This window comes from Triplophysa dalaica, chromosome 14 (assembly GCF_015846415.1).
Source record: "Triplophysa dalaica isolate WHDGS20190420 chromosome 14, ASM1584641v1, whole genome shotgun sequence".
NCBI lineage: Eukaryota > Metazoa > Chordata > Actinopteri > Cypriniformes > Nemacheilidae > Triplophysa > Triplophysa dalaica.
The window spans coordinates 879,249-895,075 of NC_079555.1; the positions used below are offsets into that span (position 1 = coordinate 879,249).

The following is a 15,827-nucleotide window of genomic DNA, read 5'->3' on the forward strand; positions in this document are numbered from 1 at the left end:
TTTCATATACACAAACCTCTCCTGAGTTTGAATCCCAAACTTATTTCATGATCTGATTTGAAGTATAACATTGCACATGGTGATGATGTCATGCCTTTATTTTGACATAGAGATTTTGGTTCTACAGCAGTGGTTCTCCAACTGGGGGGTCGTGGCCCCCTGGGGGGCAAGATGGATCCAGGGGGGCCACAGATTTTATGCCATTTTATGAAATATAGAAATTTATAATATATTTTATGCAACCAAACATCAGAACAAAAGAACACCAACCAAAATAACTGATATTCCAGCATTGTATGACTGAATACATTTAGGGTTTAATTAAAATTCTAAAATTAAGATTGTAAGGGGGGGGCAAAGCAAAAACGAAAAAGTTTGAGAACCACTGTTCTAAAGTACTGTATTTTATTGGTATAAATGCTGATTGGAATCCAAACTGCAGTTGTGTTCTTGTTCTGATGTTGCTTTGATTTGTTTTGTAGTTCACATATTGTTTGTCAGTGTGTGTTTAACAGGGTCGAGAGCGCCGTCTGTTTGCAGTCAAATATCATTAATCCCCTGCGTCTGCTTATCTGCACTTCTCAAAAGATTTTTCTTCCAGGTTTATGTGCTCAGACAAAGTTTCAGATAGCGTGATATTACTGATGTGATATTAACTAATAATTCAACCTCCAGATAACTATCGCCAGGTTACAGGATGTTTACAGTTACCATGCCATTCTCAACTGTGTCTGATCTCATCAGATCTTTATCTCCTACAATAAAGGGATGACAGGATGGTCTATATTTCTCATCAAATTTACCATTTACTGTATTAAGCATTATAGATACACGATGATTCTCATCACCGCTGTTCCTGTATTGTGTATTTTATTTCTGTTGAAGAGTTGACATCTAAGGCTGGAATTATCTGTTTTATGAAGTGAGTTTGGGAATTGTGGTTGGAGAGTCTGGAATATCTTCAGTGATTTACAGTCGAGTGATACGTGAGGCAGAACGCACGTGTGCCACAGCTACAAGTTTTCATCCGTGGGAAGGGCCACCTGAGAGCGAAACTACAGCTCGACAAGACAAAACCCAACACAGACTTCAAAGAAGCCCCCTCATCTTCTGTAACCGAGAGAGAGAGGAAGATCAGGCACAGAATAGAAATGCACTGTTTTAATCTAGCACAGCCGTTGTGTACATTTGCAATCTTCAGTCTGATCAGAATTATTTCTCTGTTGCCTAAAAATACACTGCAGTGTGAACGTGTGGAAGCTCTGTATTGCTCTTCAACCCTGTGTGAACACACAAGCATTTCGTAGTCTATAGAACACACACAAACGCAAACACACTAGAAATTAATAGTTGAATTTCCAATGTTGAAAATTATCGGTTATCGTTATTGGCCAAATTTGACATATCGGTGCATCCCAAACTGTATTCGCACATGTTTAATAATATATTTGTCTGTTATATTCTCCAGTGGGGGTGAGTTTTGAAACTCCAACGGCTGTAATGATTTCCTCTTGGTTTCTTGTGAAGGTGAAACTCATGCCCGCAGGTCTTTATCGTGACGTATGTCAACATACATGAATCTTTGGTGTAGTTCTGTGAAACACAGGTTGTTTGATATCACTGCTGCCCCCCCCACCATCACCTTTAATGAGGACAAAAGGTCAGAGTTTAATTATTCAACTGGGATGTCAGACAATCCCCCAAAGACTGAAGTTTAGAGAATCAAAGGCTGAGGTGAATAATGCATGAGGCATCTCTTCGCACCATCAAACCGTTTGTTTGCTTTGGCTTTTTTGGGGTATGTGGTCACTTTGAGCGTCACAACCTTGCTCAACCTCTGTCACTTTCTAAACAAGACGCTTCTTGAAAATACTTGAGAAAATCAGTTTTTTAATGTCTTTCTGTCCTCTTTAAAGGGACACTCCACCCAAAAAAGAAAATTCTGTCATTTACTCGCCCTCAAGTTGTTCTAAACCTTTATAAATGTCTTTGTTTTGCTGAACACACAGGAAGATATTTGAAAGAATGTCAGTAAGCAAACCCCATTTACAGCCCCTATTTACTGCTATAGTAGGGACCATAAATACTATGGGAGTCAATGGGGGATGAAATCCGTTCTTCAAAATATATTTCTTTGTGTTCAGCTGAGTAAATGGAGACAGAAACCTCATTCATTTTTGGGTGAACCGTCCCTTTAAGGATGATGTATTTTGCTTAGTTGTGATGATACAGATGTTTATTAGACGTTGAAAAAATGAGACGCAAATGAGAGATTCATGTTCACGCTGTGTTTAATGAAGCCGTCGCGCTGTTTTGCGGCGTCAGGACTTCCGAGGGAGATAATGGCCTTATTTTCCTGCCGTGGAGTCACCCTGTGTGTGTATTTACTGACAACACTCATTCATCTTACAGGTGGAGGTGCGTGTGAGTAACGATGGCAAATCTGATCTCTCCGTCTCGGCAATTGTCAGTAAAAAAAACCAGGCGGTGCTTGCAAGCGGAAGCAGCGATCTGAGAATAGTTTGTGTCCATCAGATGAGTTCAGATGCTGAGGCGGGTGGAACGGGTCACAGATCTGTCACACAGCAGCATATCATGAAAACAGACGGGAGAAAATAACAGAAAGTGTCCGTACGGCTGGACCTCATATAGGCTACACTGTCACTCCATCTGCTCGTGAAACATCTGTGTTCATCAATTACACCCTCATCATCTTCCGCACACTCATTTATTAGCACCTGATCCGCTTCCAAAAAACTGACGAAACTAACCATGCAGCACTTTTTTATTATTGGTTAAAAACATCTGAATGAAATATCTGTAATATCTGTATGAAATTTGCGACAGCATTTCAGAAAAAATGGGTTTTATTTTAATATACAAAAGCATAGAAAAGCAAAGCAAAGCAAAGCTTAAAGTGCACATAGACTCATGTTTATTTTTTATTTTTGAGGACTCAAGTTTGATGAATATGAATGCTTTGTGAAATCTCTATTGTTGTTTGTCTACAGCAGTCATTCTCATGTCTCTTGACTCCAACTTTGCTCAAGTGGTTTGTGTTCTTTTTTTGCATAATCATACATATGAATCACAGGTGAAGACGTCACATTTCTGAAGTTGGACATCAATCTTGGCCACTACTGTATATTGACAAACTTAGATGATATGTTTTTTAAAAAGATTATAAAGCAGCAAGGAATCTGGAACTCGGCAACAGATAACAAAACTTGAAAAGATTTGACAAAATAATCCATGTGAACTAATGACTTTTTGTTGATATTGTGTGTTATTGGTGATTCACATTATGCGTCATTTGCGCGTGCATATTCTTTATTTTAAATGTATACCTTAAATAGGGGGTGACGCGGTCATGATTCGCATGCGGTGCAACGATCCCATTTTTCTAGGCGCGTCGACGGAGCATCAAGATGAAAATATTTTAACGTTTCAGAATGCGGTTCACGTGACAAGAACCAATCAACCAATATAGAGGGAATGCACGTGTCGTCACTTTACCAGGTGAACTCCACGTGAGCACGCCGGAGCGTGCCAAAACATTCAACAAAAACATTCAATGGGGCGCGTTCACATGTTCACGTGTTCACATGGGAAAGTGACGGAAGATGGAGGCACAGACGATCAACATTAATAAATCCTGTAGGAGAGTTATTGCAAGGTATTTTAGTGCGTATAGAGAATGTGAAGCTGACGTCACGCCATATGTTGCACGTGCATGTTGCAGTAGCGCCGCCATCTTGGGAGGATAATAGTCCACTGCTATTATTGTTTTGATATGTACCGTTACTTGTTTTGTTTGATATATGGTGAAAGAACCAGGGGCCTTTCCTGAACGACTCTGCGTAATGCTATTGCAGTTTTTAAACACCGCAAGTCCAACCTACCATAGTTATATTTCCTAATTAAACTAGAAAAATAAAACACGTTGAACCCACTAGCAGGCGTGACGCCGATTAACAAACTCTATAATCCATATCTCCTTTGTTTAGACCTCCTCGTCTCAACGGCCACTGTGGCACATTGTTGTTAAGCAATGACAGCCGCCAGGAGAGCGCAAACTCCTGAGCGCTTTGGAAAAAAGGTAAAAGCAGCGCGGCTCGCGTTTACAACGCGCATATTTGTTGACGTAGACGCGGTCGCGAAGCGCATGCACATTTTTCTAGGTGCGTCGACGCCCCATCAAGATGGAAATAGTTAAACGTTTCGGAGTGCCGGGAGCGCACCGCGGGTCATTTAAAATCGGCGCGGTTTTAAATACATAATGTGAATGACAGCAGAGATCAAGAAGTAAATGTTTAGCAGGTGATCATGGTCCAGTGCTGATAGATGTCTTGACCACATCATTCTCAGTTGAAAAGCTTCTTTCTTCATTCACAAATATCTTTATCACTGCATCATTTTTACTGACAGATCATCTTTAGCTGGTGTCATTCATCCCAGAAAGTGAAGATTAATGAATGCTAATGGCCACATGTGTTCATAACGCTTCAGTGTGTAAATGATGTAAGAGTTTCTGCATCTGCTCTGTGCAAACACTGTGTCCATGTGATGATCTCTTCCCATGTGTTGTTCACAGAATTTTCAGATCTCTTTGGTATTTGTAGTCAACAAAGTAAAAAACGTGACAACATTTTCTTTAGTAAAACTAGTTTTTCTGAATGTTTGTGTAAGTGTGAGCAGTTATAATTGTGAGTTTAGTGTCTGAGCAAACAGTGATCGTAAAATCTGCAGATTCGTCGTTTAGGTGTATTTAGAAGACATTTTTAAGACGTTATCAGTTTAATGTTTTGTCTGTCAGTAAGTGTTGGCAGACTTGTGTCTGATTCACTGGCTGTACTGGGATCGATGGATCAGGTCAAACTCCATTACGGGTCCGGCCGCTGAGTTGTGGATCAAATGTCAACTCTGATTCGCTGCTGTTCAGCCGCACAGCAAGAGTGATTCACGTCCAAGTGTGTTTTTCTGTAAATGTCTCTAAAATGTAGACCTGGTGAATTGAAGAATTAAACTGCCTTCAGCCGGGGTATGAAATATAAGCTGATAAAGAGATTTATGGTCATATATGTTAAAACGTTGTCTAATGAAACGCAGGACAGCTCAAGGTCTCAGGTTTGAGAATGCGTCATGAGGCGGTTGTGTAAACACAGATGGCCTTCGGACGGGGAGGACATACTGTTATTTACTCAAACCAGATTGTGTGCAATCATTGTGGACGGGATTTATGTCACTTTTGTCATGGAGACGTGATGCCATATATATTTAAATCCACTGTCCCTTCATTGCCAAGCAAGTGTGTATTTATATATTTATATACACACACGCTGTATGTGAAAATCTCCTGGATGAAGTATAATAGGAAGAACTAAATGTCATGCAAATGCATTTATAAAGAATTCTTTAACTGTTTTCCGCCCTCAGCCGTAGACTCTTGAATGGTTGTTGTACAGCGCGGTGTGACACAGAATTATGACTGTAATGGATTACTGTACTCTTTAAAGGCCTCTCAGCAGATGACAGATGATGCTGGTGGTCCGCTCGCTCGTGTGCTGCTAACCTGTGTGTGGGGTGTAATGAAACACAGTTTATCCAGGAGTGGAGTCGACCGCCCTGAAACTATGCTTCCGATGGGGTGCATACTGGAAAATTACAGAATAAGAGCGTGGAGTCATGCAGAGAAGAGTTATTTTACCCCTGCTGATGCTGCACTCATATACACACACACAAACACACACATCTAGACAAAATATCAGAACACATACGCACAATATACACACAAATGTGGACAAAATCTTAGGACACACACAAACAAACACACACACAGTATACACACAAATGTAGATAACATTTCAGAATACACACACAGACACACAGAAACACACACACACACACACATTACACACAAACACACTAATGTAGACAAATCTCAGAAAACACACACACATAGTACACACACAAATCAAGATAAAATCTCAGAACACACACATAGTACCTACACACAGACACACACACACACACACACACGCACGAACGTAGATGAAATATCAGAACACACACACACACACAAGAATATGGACAAAATCTCAGAAAAATATACAGACTTCATGTCTCAGCTGGATTTCCCCAAAGTAAAAAATTCACATTTTGAATACAAATGATTATTGCTGTAGGCTGCATGATGTGGTTGCAAAACAGAACATTTTAGCATGTTATTTTGTTGCTCAAGTGTTCAGGGTGGTATTTTACTCATTTATTTTCATTCATTTATTCATTTAGCAGACAATTATCAAAAGGGACTTCGTCAGAAGAGTTTAACTTGTCTGGATTTTAGTGACCTTGACCTAAACATCTACAAACATTGATTTGGTACAAACATCAATGCGTTTCTCTTTTTCACACATTGAATTCTTGTAGAACACATCAAGTTATACAATGTTATGTATGTTCTTTTGTATGATGCTGCTTTGCAATTATTCACATTTTGATGTGAAAAGCACTAAGATTGTTCTGTTGTCCACAAATTTAGTTCAAGGTGCAATGCCATAGAAAATTATGCAACATTTATAGAACCATGTCTGCCCATATGGTTCCACAAAGAACCTTGACATCTACATCTACATAAAACCTTATTCTTTGTAGTGAAATAATGTTTATCAGACTTTTAAAACGTTAGAAGGAAATCTGCTTTACAGGTTCTTTGGAGAGGCAAAAATGAATCTTGCTGTGAAGAAATTCCTAGAAGCTTTGTTTTGGATTGTTCCGGAGAGCTTGATAAATTATGCATCACGAATTCTGCATAACTTTATTAACTAGTTTATGCAAAGTGAGAGGAGACGAGAGCTTGACGTGTTTTTGGTTTAGCATGAAACTGAATTGAATTAAAGGCATTAATTGTGATGTACAAATGTGAAGCCAGCGATCCACAGTTTTTCATATTAACATCTCATGTGCTGGCATTAGAATTCATGATCACGTATAGTCAAAGGAATCCTCTTAAAATGAAGCGTTCTCTGGGTCTCTCTCTCTCTCTCTCTCTCTCTCTCTGTCCCCTCCGGACGGCACAGGAGACGTGGTTTGAGCGCACTCCATCCAGGAGATTTTCATTGTGGAGGTGTGTTTGGGACAGACGGCCTGTGGTCCGTGTTGACGGATGAGATTGGCATCGGGCCATTGGATTGTAATTTAGAAATCCCCTCATGTGCGTGCCAGCTCTGAGCCCATGCCACCGGCGCTTCCAGATTGATGAGGCCTATTTTTAACAAACTGGAAATGTCGCCGCACTGCCAAGTTTCACAATCTCCCTGAAAGAAACCAACAGGCCAGATAGACCCTCCTTCATTTATATGAAAATGTGCGGTTTGATGTGTCGAAATTCATTCAGAAGGCGAGGGACGGCCGCAGTGTGTCGTGTTTAGCAGATGAATGTGATTGGATAATTAATAATTCATCGGCTTCAGGCCTGCTGTATTTCGGGAAGGTCTTTTGAGCTTGAGCGCTGTATGAAGCGCATGTGTTTACAGGTGATATGTTAATGATCTGATCCTGTTTGTTTGTTGTTTTTTAATCTTGTTGCTTTTCTTTACAAAGCGTGTTTTGGCTGTAACCTGCTGTGTCAGCGCTCTGTCATCATGTGATTTGACTAAAGTTCTTTGCACATACAGTCAGAAATTTTCGCATATTAGTTTTTGGCGCAGGTTTGTAAGTGTCTCTGGATTGTCAAAACGGCAAACAAAATTATTGCTACAGATGAAAACCCCCAGAAATCGAACCCAGTCCGAATCTTTTTGTGACGGAGAAAAATATCGGAGGCAGGAAATTTTCGCATGTTCAAAAATAAATTCTACGTCACGTTGCGTCAATCACATTTTACACACGACACCGCCTCCGATATTTATGTCTTTCATAAAATAATTTGGAACAGGTTCATTTTTTGCAGTTTTCCGCATCCGTAGCAACAATTTTGGGAGGCGTTTTTTTTTATTCATAGACAGAATGCAAACTAGCGCCAAATATAATAAAACGCAGATGAAAATTTTGGATTGTACAGTATGTGTTAAGACGCTTATCAAGGTCATTTAACTTCGGTACAAGATTGCTTTATTTCAGCTATTTATTTACTTCATTAGCTCATAATGAAAGACTTTTCTGTAGCTCAGTCTAACATGGGACTTTGATACTGTTGACACATTTTTAGCAATTGTGGTTCATAAAAGTGCTTGTTTCAATAAACATATTCATGAGTTTGTCTTCATACACCATTGATAGATTTTTATACAGTCTCACATTAATCAATGATGTCAAAAGTTCAGAGGATGAGAGCTTTTATCATTTTATGACACATTTTCTTACAGTGATGAATGATGAAAGTACATTTTGATGTCACGAGAAGAGAGAGATTCTATCTAGACGAGTCTTTAATTGGTTGAGTTTCAGGGAATCATGAGTATTACAGCGCTGGTAAAAACAGAAGAGAAACAGACCTTGAGAGAATCAATAAGAGCGACGCTTCAGTATACCGCTGGATATTATTGTAGAGCAATCCCAGAGGACACACGACTGCAGAGAGACACACGCTATCTGGGTCACCACCACTGCCCACATGTAAAGCGCTCCTCTTTCTCTTCTCTTTCTTTTCTCTTTACTGGTGCTTGGACTGCAAATATAGTCGAGGTTCAGTTTTCTGTTCTGTCGTTCAGATGAAGACATTTCTGATTAACAACGACTCTTGAAATATGAGCCTTTGATATATAGCTTTGATTTATTATTCCCATATGGGAGTCAACGTGGGTCGAGATCTGTCTAGTTATAAGCATTCTTACAAATATCTTCCTCTGTGTTCATCAGAACAAAGACATTTGTACACATTTGCACAACTTGAAGGTGAGTAAACAATGACGGAATTTTCATTTTTGGGTGAAATGTCCCATGTTTGAAGGATCCGGAGACAAAACGCTCATTTGAAAAATGCCCTGATGTTGTGGATGGTTGCCAGGGTGTTGCTATGCAGTAGTTAGAGCCCATCAGAAATCGTCATCAGTAATCATAACAATGGAAAATGTGCTACATCTTCAGTCAGAAAACGGATGACTCCACTTCTACGGTAAAAGCTGGTGAATTTTGGTAAGGAATTAAATGTGTGTAAAGGTGAAGTGGTGTTGAAAGAGTCGTGATTGATCCAGTGTCTACAGCTCCGGCCTGTTCACAGCAGAATTAACCAAACAAAGCTTATTGATTCTGTTGTAGCTGAAATAGTTTGTGCGCTGGAGGTCGGCTATAAATAAAAACAGAAAGGCGGGATGTAATAGATGCGAGAAGGTTGTTTCTGGCATATTTTCTGTCAGTTTTAGAGTCGGATCGAGGGTGGAACGGGCTTTTCTGTCTACACCCATCTGTCATGAGATGTGTTGATGCTGGATGTGGTTTATTTCATCTCACGGCAGGCGTGGATTTATTTAACGCTGTAAATCATAAGATTGTGGGAGAAACAGTCATAAAACACAAGGTCTGCAGAGTAACGACAAACAGATTGTTTTGAGACGGGCATTAAATTCTGTTTCGCCTCTGTGTCGGTTTTTACAGAAGCCGTTTCAGACTTGAATTCATCATTAACGCCTGTGTTGTCTCTTCTGCTTCCAGGTGTGTGTGCATGCGCGTGTGTGTGTTTGTGTGCGTGCATGCGCGTGAGTGTGCGCATGTGTGTGTGTGTGTGTGTGTGTGTGCGCGTGTGTGTGTGTGTGTGTGCGCATGTGTGTGTGTGTGTGTGCGCGCATGTGTGTGTGCCCGTGTCTGCATGCGTGTGTAGGTGTGGATGCGTGTATGTGTATGCGTATGGTTCGTGCTTGTGTGTGTGTGTGCATATGTATGTGTGTGCTGGCGTGTATGTTTGTTTGAATGCGTGCGTGTGTGTGCGTGTGTGTGTGTGCTTGCTAATATTCAATTAATTTGTAGCATTTTAGTTAAGTGGTTTAATTATTATTTTATTGATATTTATATTTTATATTGCTGCGTAAGTTTCATTATTTTTTTTTATTTTTTTTTATTTTTTCCATTTAAGAATTATAGTGCCTTAACATAAACATTTTACTTTATTGCTAAAGTAATATTTCTATTTAAAGTTAAAGTTTGCTAATAATAATATTATAATAATAATATTTAAGCCACATTTAAATTATTTTTAATCAACAGAATTGTTTTATTAAGTTTAGTTCACTATAATAAGCCCGGACATAAACACATTACAGTATTTCTTACCCCACTGGAAAATAATTTAGTCTTGATTTAAAAAAGAATTTCCTTTAGATTTTATTTCCCTACAATTTTATTTCAGATTTTTTTGTCGTAATTTCCTGTTCTACAAACAATATTTGACTAGAAACAGGTTCTTCAGGTCAAGGTAATAAAGTCATGTTTTTTATAAGAACCTTCTTTGAGGCAAAATAATTTTTATAAAATTTTATAAGAACTCTTTTTGGTGCAGCTATTTTAGTGTAAGGCTTAGATGATTCAACAGGTAAATAAGAACAAAAAAGCTATAAAGTGCTTTGTATTTATTATTTATTTTGTGGCGTATTCGTTCAAATCTAGAGCGTTTCTCGTGTTAAAGGACGATGGTCGTTTTTACTTTTCTGATTGTATTTAAAAAAAGCAATGTATTGGAAATCATTTGAAGGCTGAATACACACACACAAGAGCACACATCACAACACAATGCATTCCTTTTAACAAGAGAACTGATTGAATGAAAACCTGCTCTCAGTGTAATGAAACTCCATTGCAGATGATCATGTTCAATGAGTGTGAAGAGACGGAAAATCCCAAAGCATCAATGACTCTTACACATGCGCAAACACACGCAAAACACAGAAAACGTCAATGAAAGTTGAAGGTTTCTCTTCAATGCTGAATCATTGTTGCTGTAATATTGCAAAAGATTTTTACAAAATACCCATTTTACTATTTATGCCTATTTGTTTTATGTGGCCAGATGATCACTATGGCAACATCCTCCAGTGAACATTCTTACTGATGCAGTTTCTCATTATCTGAAACATGATATCACCATCGTCTTTATGTGTAGGTTCTCTCTCTCTCTCTCTCTCTCTCTCTCTCTCTCGCTCTGTCTCTCGCTCTGTCTCTCGCTCTGTCTCTCGCTCTGTCTCTCGCTCTGTCTCTCTCTCTCTCTCTCTCTCTCTCTCTCTCTCTGTCTCTCGCTCTGTCTCTCTCTCTCTCTCTCTCTCTCTCTCTCTCTCTCTGTCACTGTCTCTCGCTCTGTCTCTCTCTCTCTCTCTCTCTCTCTGTCTCTCGCTCTGTCTCTCTCTCTCTCTCTCTCTCTCTCTCTCTCTCTCTCTCTCTCTCTCGCTCTGTCTCTCTCTCTCTCTCTCTCTCTCTCTCTCTCTCGCTCTGTCTCTCGCTCTGTCTCTCGCTCTGTCTCTCGCTCTGTCTCTCGCTCTGTCTCTCTCTCTCTCTCTCTCTCTCTCTCTCTCTGTCTCTCGCTCTGTCTCTCTCTCTCTCTCTCTCTCTCTCTCTCTCTCTCTCTCTCTGTCTCTGTCTCTGTCTCTCTCCCTCTCTCTCTCTCTCTCCCTCTCTCTCTCTCTCTCTCGCTCTGTCTCTCATATTTCAGGTGGTGTGTCTCATGCTGTGACAGCTTCTCTAATGAGACTCACTCCCTAACAAGCCTCATTCTGCTGTGGAATATTAATCCTCTCAGTAAAAATGACAAAATGACACACAACCACACTCCTGCTCCACCACAGGAACACAACAGCACTGTTTCATTGTCTTTACTCTGTTTTATGTCCTGTGTATCTCATTAATAATAAATATCTCCTTAATTTCTCAATTATGTCTCCTGGACATCAACGCATTTAGTGGAGAGAAAAGGGAAAGTCTCATGTGTGTCTCAGATGTTTCTCCTGAGAAAAGGGTCAGAAATGTGTCATTAGAGTTTGAGAAGAGATCTCAACAATGTGTCAAAGATTTGTCTCGTAGTCAAAAATTTGTTCATTTATGACTTAAAGGTTCTTTACTTGATTTTTAAAAGAACAATTTTTGTCTGAAGGTTCATTTGTTTTGGGTGAGAAATCTTTATTTTAACAGAGAAAGAAATGATCCTCCACCGGCGGTGTGTTTAGAGTTCATGACTTCAGATCTGATACTCAACACAAGTTCTCCTCAGCTGGTTTAGTTTTAGGACACAGATTTTACATTAGTCGTCTGGTGGAAACTCAAAGTTGTTGATTGTGAGAAATTACATTTTGATGCCATCAAGCTCTCAGCAGCTGAAATCTCACCACACAAAACACCTTTCACCTTGTGTACTGTAGTTTTGTTCGTCTTTTTTTTGCCATCTGTTTTTTGCCACGTGACAGATGAATGTGCAGTAAAATACAGTCGAGTTTAACTGGACATGTGGTAAAATTCAATCATCCTTTCCATTGCATAATCCTGTAAGTGTAGATATTTTTCACTCATTTCCAGTTTATTATTTGTATTTTGCATTTTTTCCCTCTGTCTTCATCCAGTGTGTCATATCAAATGTTTATGAATGAGCTAACACATCAAGTCTCTCTGTTATTAACTCGTGTGTGTATTATTATTTCAGCTTCTTTTATAAAGCTGATAGATTAGGATCTATTGTAATTCTCTATTTCTCTCTCTCTCTCTTTCTCTTTATATATATATAGAGAGGAGAAACACAATGTTTTATTGATTTAACTTAAGTCCAGCTGAGTGTTGTGTGTTTGGATGTGTGGTCTTGTTTGAGATCAGCTTCATTGTGTGTATCAGCCAGCGGCCCACGTGATTCAAACTGATTATTAAACAAAATAAATTATGTTTTTTTCAGAGAATGTTTACACGATAAATATGGGAAAAGTTTTTCTTTTGGGTTTTTGAAAAGTTTGTTAAAACTCTCTCTCTTTGTCTCTCTCTCTATATCTGTCTCTCTCTGTCTCTCTATCTATCTCAATAGAGCAGGCTTATTATATTATTATGTTGAATATTTTTTTCAGTTGCTTTATTGTAATTGTAATTGTAATTTTTGTGTGTATCTGATCTGAGCATGAAAGTTTGAATCCAAATGTATTTTAATGCATTCATGAAGAATTGTATTTATTTCATTTGTTGGTTTAAAGTAAAAGGTTTTTATTGAATTTTAATGGCATTATGATATTTTTTCTAATTTCAATATCAATGTAGGTGTTCTTTATTAGCATGACAAAATGTACATTTGTATTGCCAAAGCATTTGCAGCTGTTTACAAACGAAAAGAAAGATAATTATAGTTATAAAAAAAGTGTGATGTATGTAGTGCAATTTAAAGTGGTTTATAATATTTGACCCTGGACAACAAAACCAGTCTTAAGTAGCACAGGAATATTTTTAGTAATCGCCAAAAATACAGGGTATGGGTAAAAATGACTGATTGATAAAATCATTAGGGTATAAAGTAAAGATCATGTTCCATGAAGATATAAGTTTATAAATTTCCTACCGTAAGTGTATAAAAACTTTCTTTTTAGAGTGGATGGCCTGATACATTGCCTCAGATTAACAACTTCAAAGGCGATTTTCTCAATATTTTGCTTTTTTTGCATCCTCACATTCCAGCGTTTTAAACAATTGTTGTTCCGCCAGATATTGTCCTATCCTAACAAATCATATATCAATAGAAAGCTTATTTCTTCAGGTTTCAGATGATGTAAACATCTCAATTTCGAAAAATTGACCCTTAAGACTGGTGTTGCCGTTCAGGGTCACATATATGTAAATATATAAAAACAGAAATAGAGTATAGTTTAATCTCTCTCTGTCTCTCTCTCTGCAGTGATGTTCTTTATAGATTGTAAGATGGGTGATGCTCTGCGGGGCCGGAGGAGGTTACGGCCGTCTGTCTGTAAGCTGCCCTGTCCGTTCTGCTTTCTTCTGCTGTTTGCAGTCGGAGGTCTGGTGCTCTTCATTCACCTGCAGGATCTCTCAGACATGGTCATACAACAAACTCCAGGTAAGAATCAACAACGTCACAGTCGCTCACAAACGCTGATGTGTTTTCTCAGAAGTTAAGGTTATGTACAGAATCTTACATTAACTTGTCATTACTCTGTTTGATACACCCATCACAAAAATATTGACACCTGTCAGGATTTTCTGCAGTTCAAGTTTGCTTTCTAGGGGTTAGAAGTTAGAAGTCAAAGTTGTTTTAAAATGTGTCAAAAGCACTAAGCTTATTTGTTTATTTGTTGCTTTTAATTGTTTTAAGCTTCAGACCGTTCTAAAATTGTATTTTATGCGTTCTGCCTTCATCACTTCAGCGCTGGCTTGTTGAAGTCTGTTGAACATTCTATTATCTGTGACCGTCTGACTTTGTCACCGTTGACATGTTACATCAACAGGCGTGTTTTAAGAGCCGTATTTCTGACGTGTTCACAAATGTTTGAACAATAACACACCAGAGCGAAAACAACTTAAGCAGTCGTGAGCAGCATTCATAAAGACACATTCACATCTACTTTACCTGAACCATCTTCTGTTGTGAAGTGTGTGTGTGTTGTGTGTCTTAATAGGATTGTGTCTACTTGACAGATAGTGACACATTCTTGTTTAGTTGGTCCTGGAACGACACTCCTGTCATAAAAACTGTAAAACCATTAGCGCTACCCATAACTCAATCCCTAACCACAACTTATTACTAAAAATAAGATAAAAATAAGTTGTAGATCAGAAACAAAGTCATCAATCTAACACAGGCCCTAAACATAATTCTACAATCTGATTGGTTGGCAGAAATGTTCTTCCAGGACCAGCAGTGATGTTGAGTAGCGTCTCATACTTTTTTAGCCGATCAGAAAGTGTCTGGCTAAAATGTTGAGGGTTTGCTGACATGATGTATTATGTAAGGAGACAGGCTGCGGTTGAAGTGGCACGTTTGAAACAAGCTTTTTCAAATAATCATATTACTCTTGACAAGATGACAATGTTGAGTCCAGCTGAGTGTTGTGTGTTTGGATGTGTGGTCTTGTTTGAGATCAGCTTCATTGTGTGTATCCGCCAGCGGCCCACGTGATTCAAACTGATTATTAAACAAAAGAAGTTATGTTCCCTTTCTGTCGGTCTCTCGACGTTGTGTCGAGAACGACAGATGGGGTTCGCCCTTGAGAACCAATCAACTCTGACTACTATAGAAAAGGCCAATGAAATTTGGCGAATGCAATTTGCATGCCGGGCTCCGCCCCCGGAAATCCGGTATAAAAGGAGGCCGGCGTGCAGCATTCACTTACCTTTTGTTCTTCAGAGCCATCGCTCATGAGTACAACTCAGGATTCAATCCTCTACAACTACACGCTGGTGCTACGACGTGTTACAGCGGATCGTCCCTTCCTGCAGCGACCTTCCCCTGGGCGTCTCGGCGGTTCCGGAGGTGTTAGAGATTTTTTCTAAAAGTCCTTTTCAGGACTGACTGAGCATTCTCCAGCGCGGCATGTCCCGCTGTTTTCTTGGGTGCGGCACCCTCATCGAGGAGGGGGATGGACACGATCGCTGCATTAGGTGTCTGGGCGTCCAGCACACTGAAGCAGCGTTCGTTGACACATCTGCCTGCACTGCGGGCAGATTGTCATTCAGAAGTTGCGGTCACGGGTGGCTGTCTTCCTACGGGAACCAGCCACCATTTCGTCTGCTACCCGGGCTGTGACATCTGTGGCTACGGCCCCGATGACCACCCACGTTAGCAGCGTTAGTGATACGGGGAGCTCTGCGAACGTAAACCCGCCAGCCAAGTGCTCACGGGCCGATCGCACCCCGATTCGCTCTTCTGA

The 15,827-nt window shown here is 39.5% G+C and overlaps 1 protein-coding gene across 4 annotated transcripts in view; it reads left to right on the forward strand.

Annotated features, from left to right (window-relative positions):
- Window positions 1-15,827, forward strand: part of chst8 (carbohydrate (N-acetylgalactosamine 4-0) sulfotransferase 8) — a 126,556-nt gene that overhangs the window by 3,238 nt on the left and 107,491 nt on the right. For 3 of the 4 annotated variants that reach the window (XM_056765827.1, XM_056765831.1, XM_056765828.1), the window contains exon 2: window positions 13,841-14,017. In XM_056765827.1, coding sequence (XP_056621805.1) covers window positions 13,843-14,017 — 175 coding nt within the window. In that variant the 5' untranslated portion in view covers window positions 13,841-13,842. Of the gene's footprint in view, window positions 1-8,528; window positions 8,617-13,840; window positions 14,018-15,827 lie in introns of those variants that run through there. The other variant, XM_056765829.1, reaches the window with a different exon arrangement.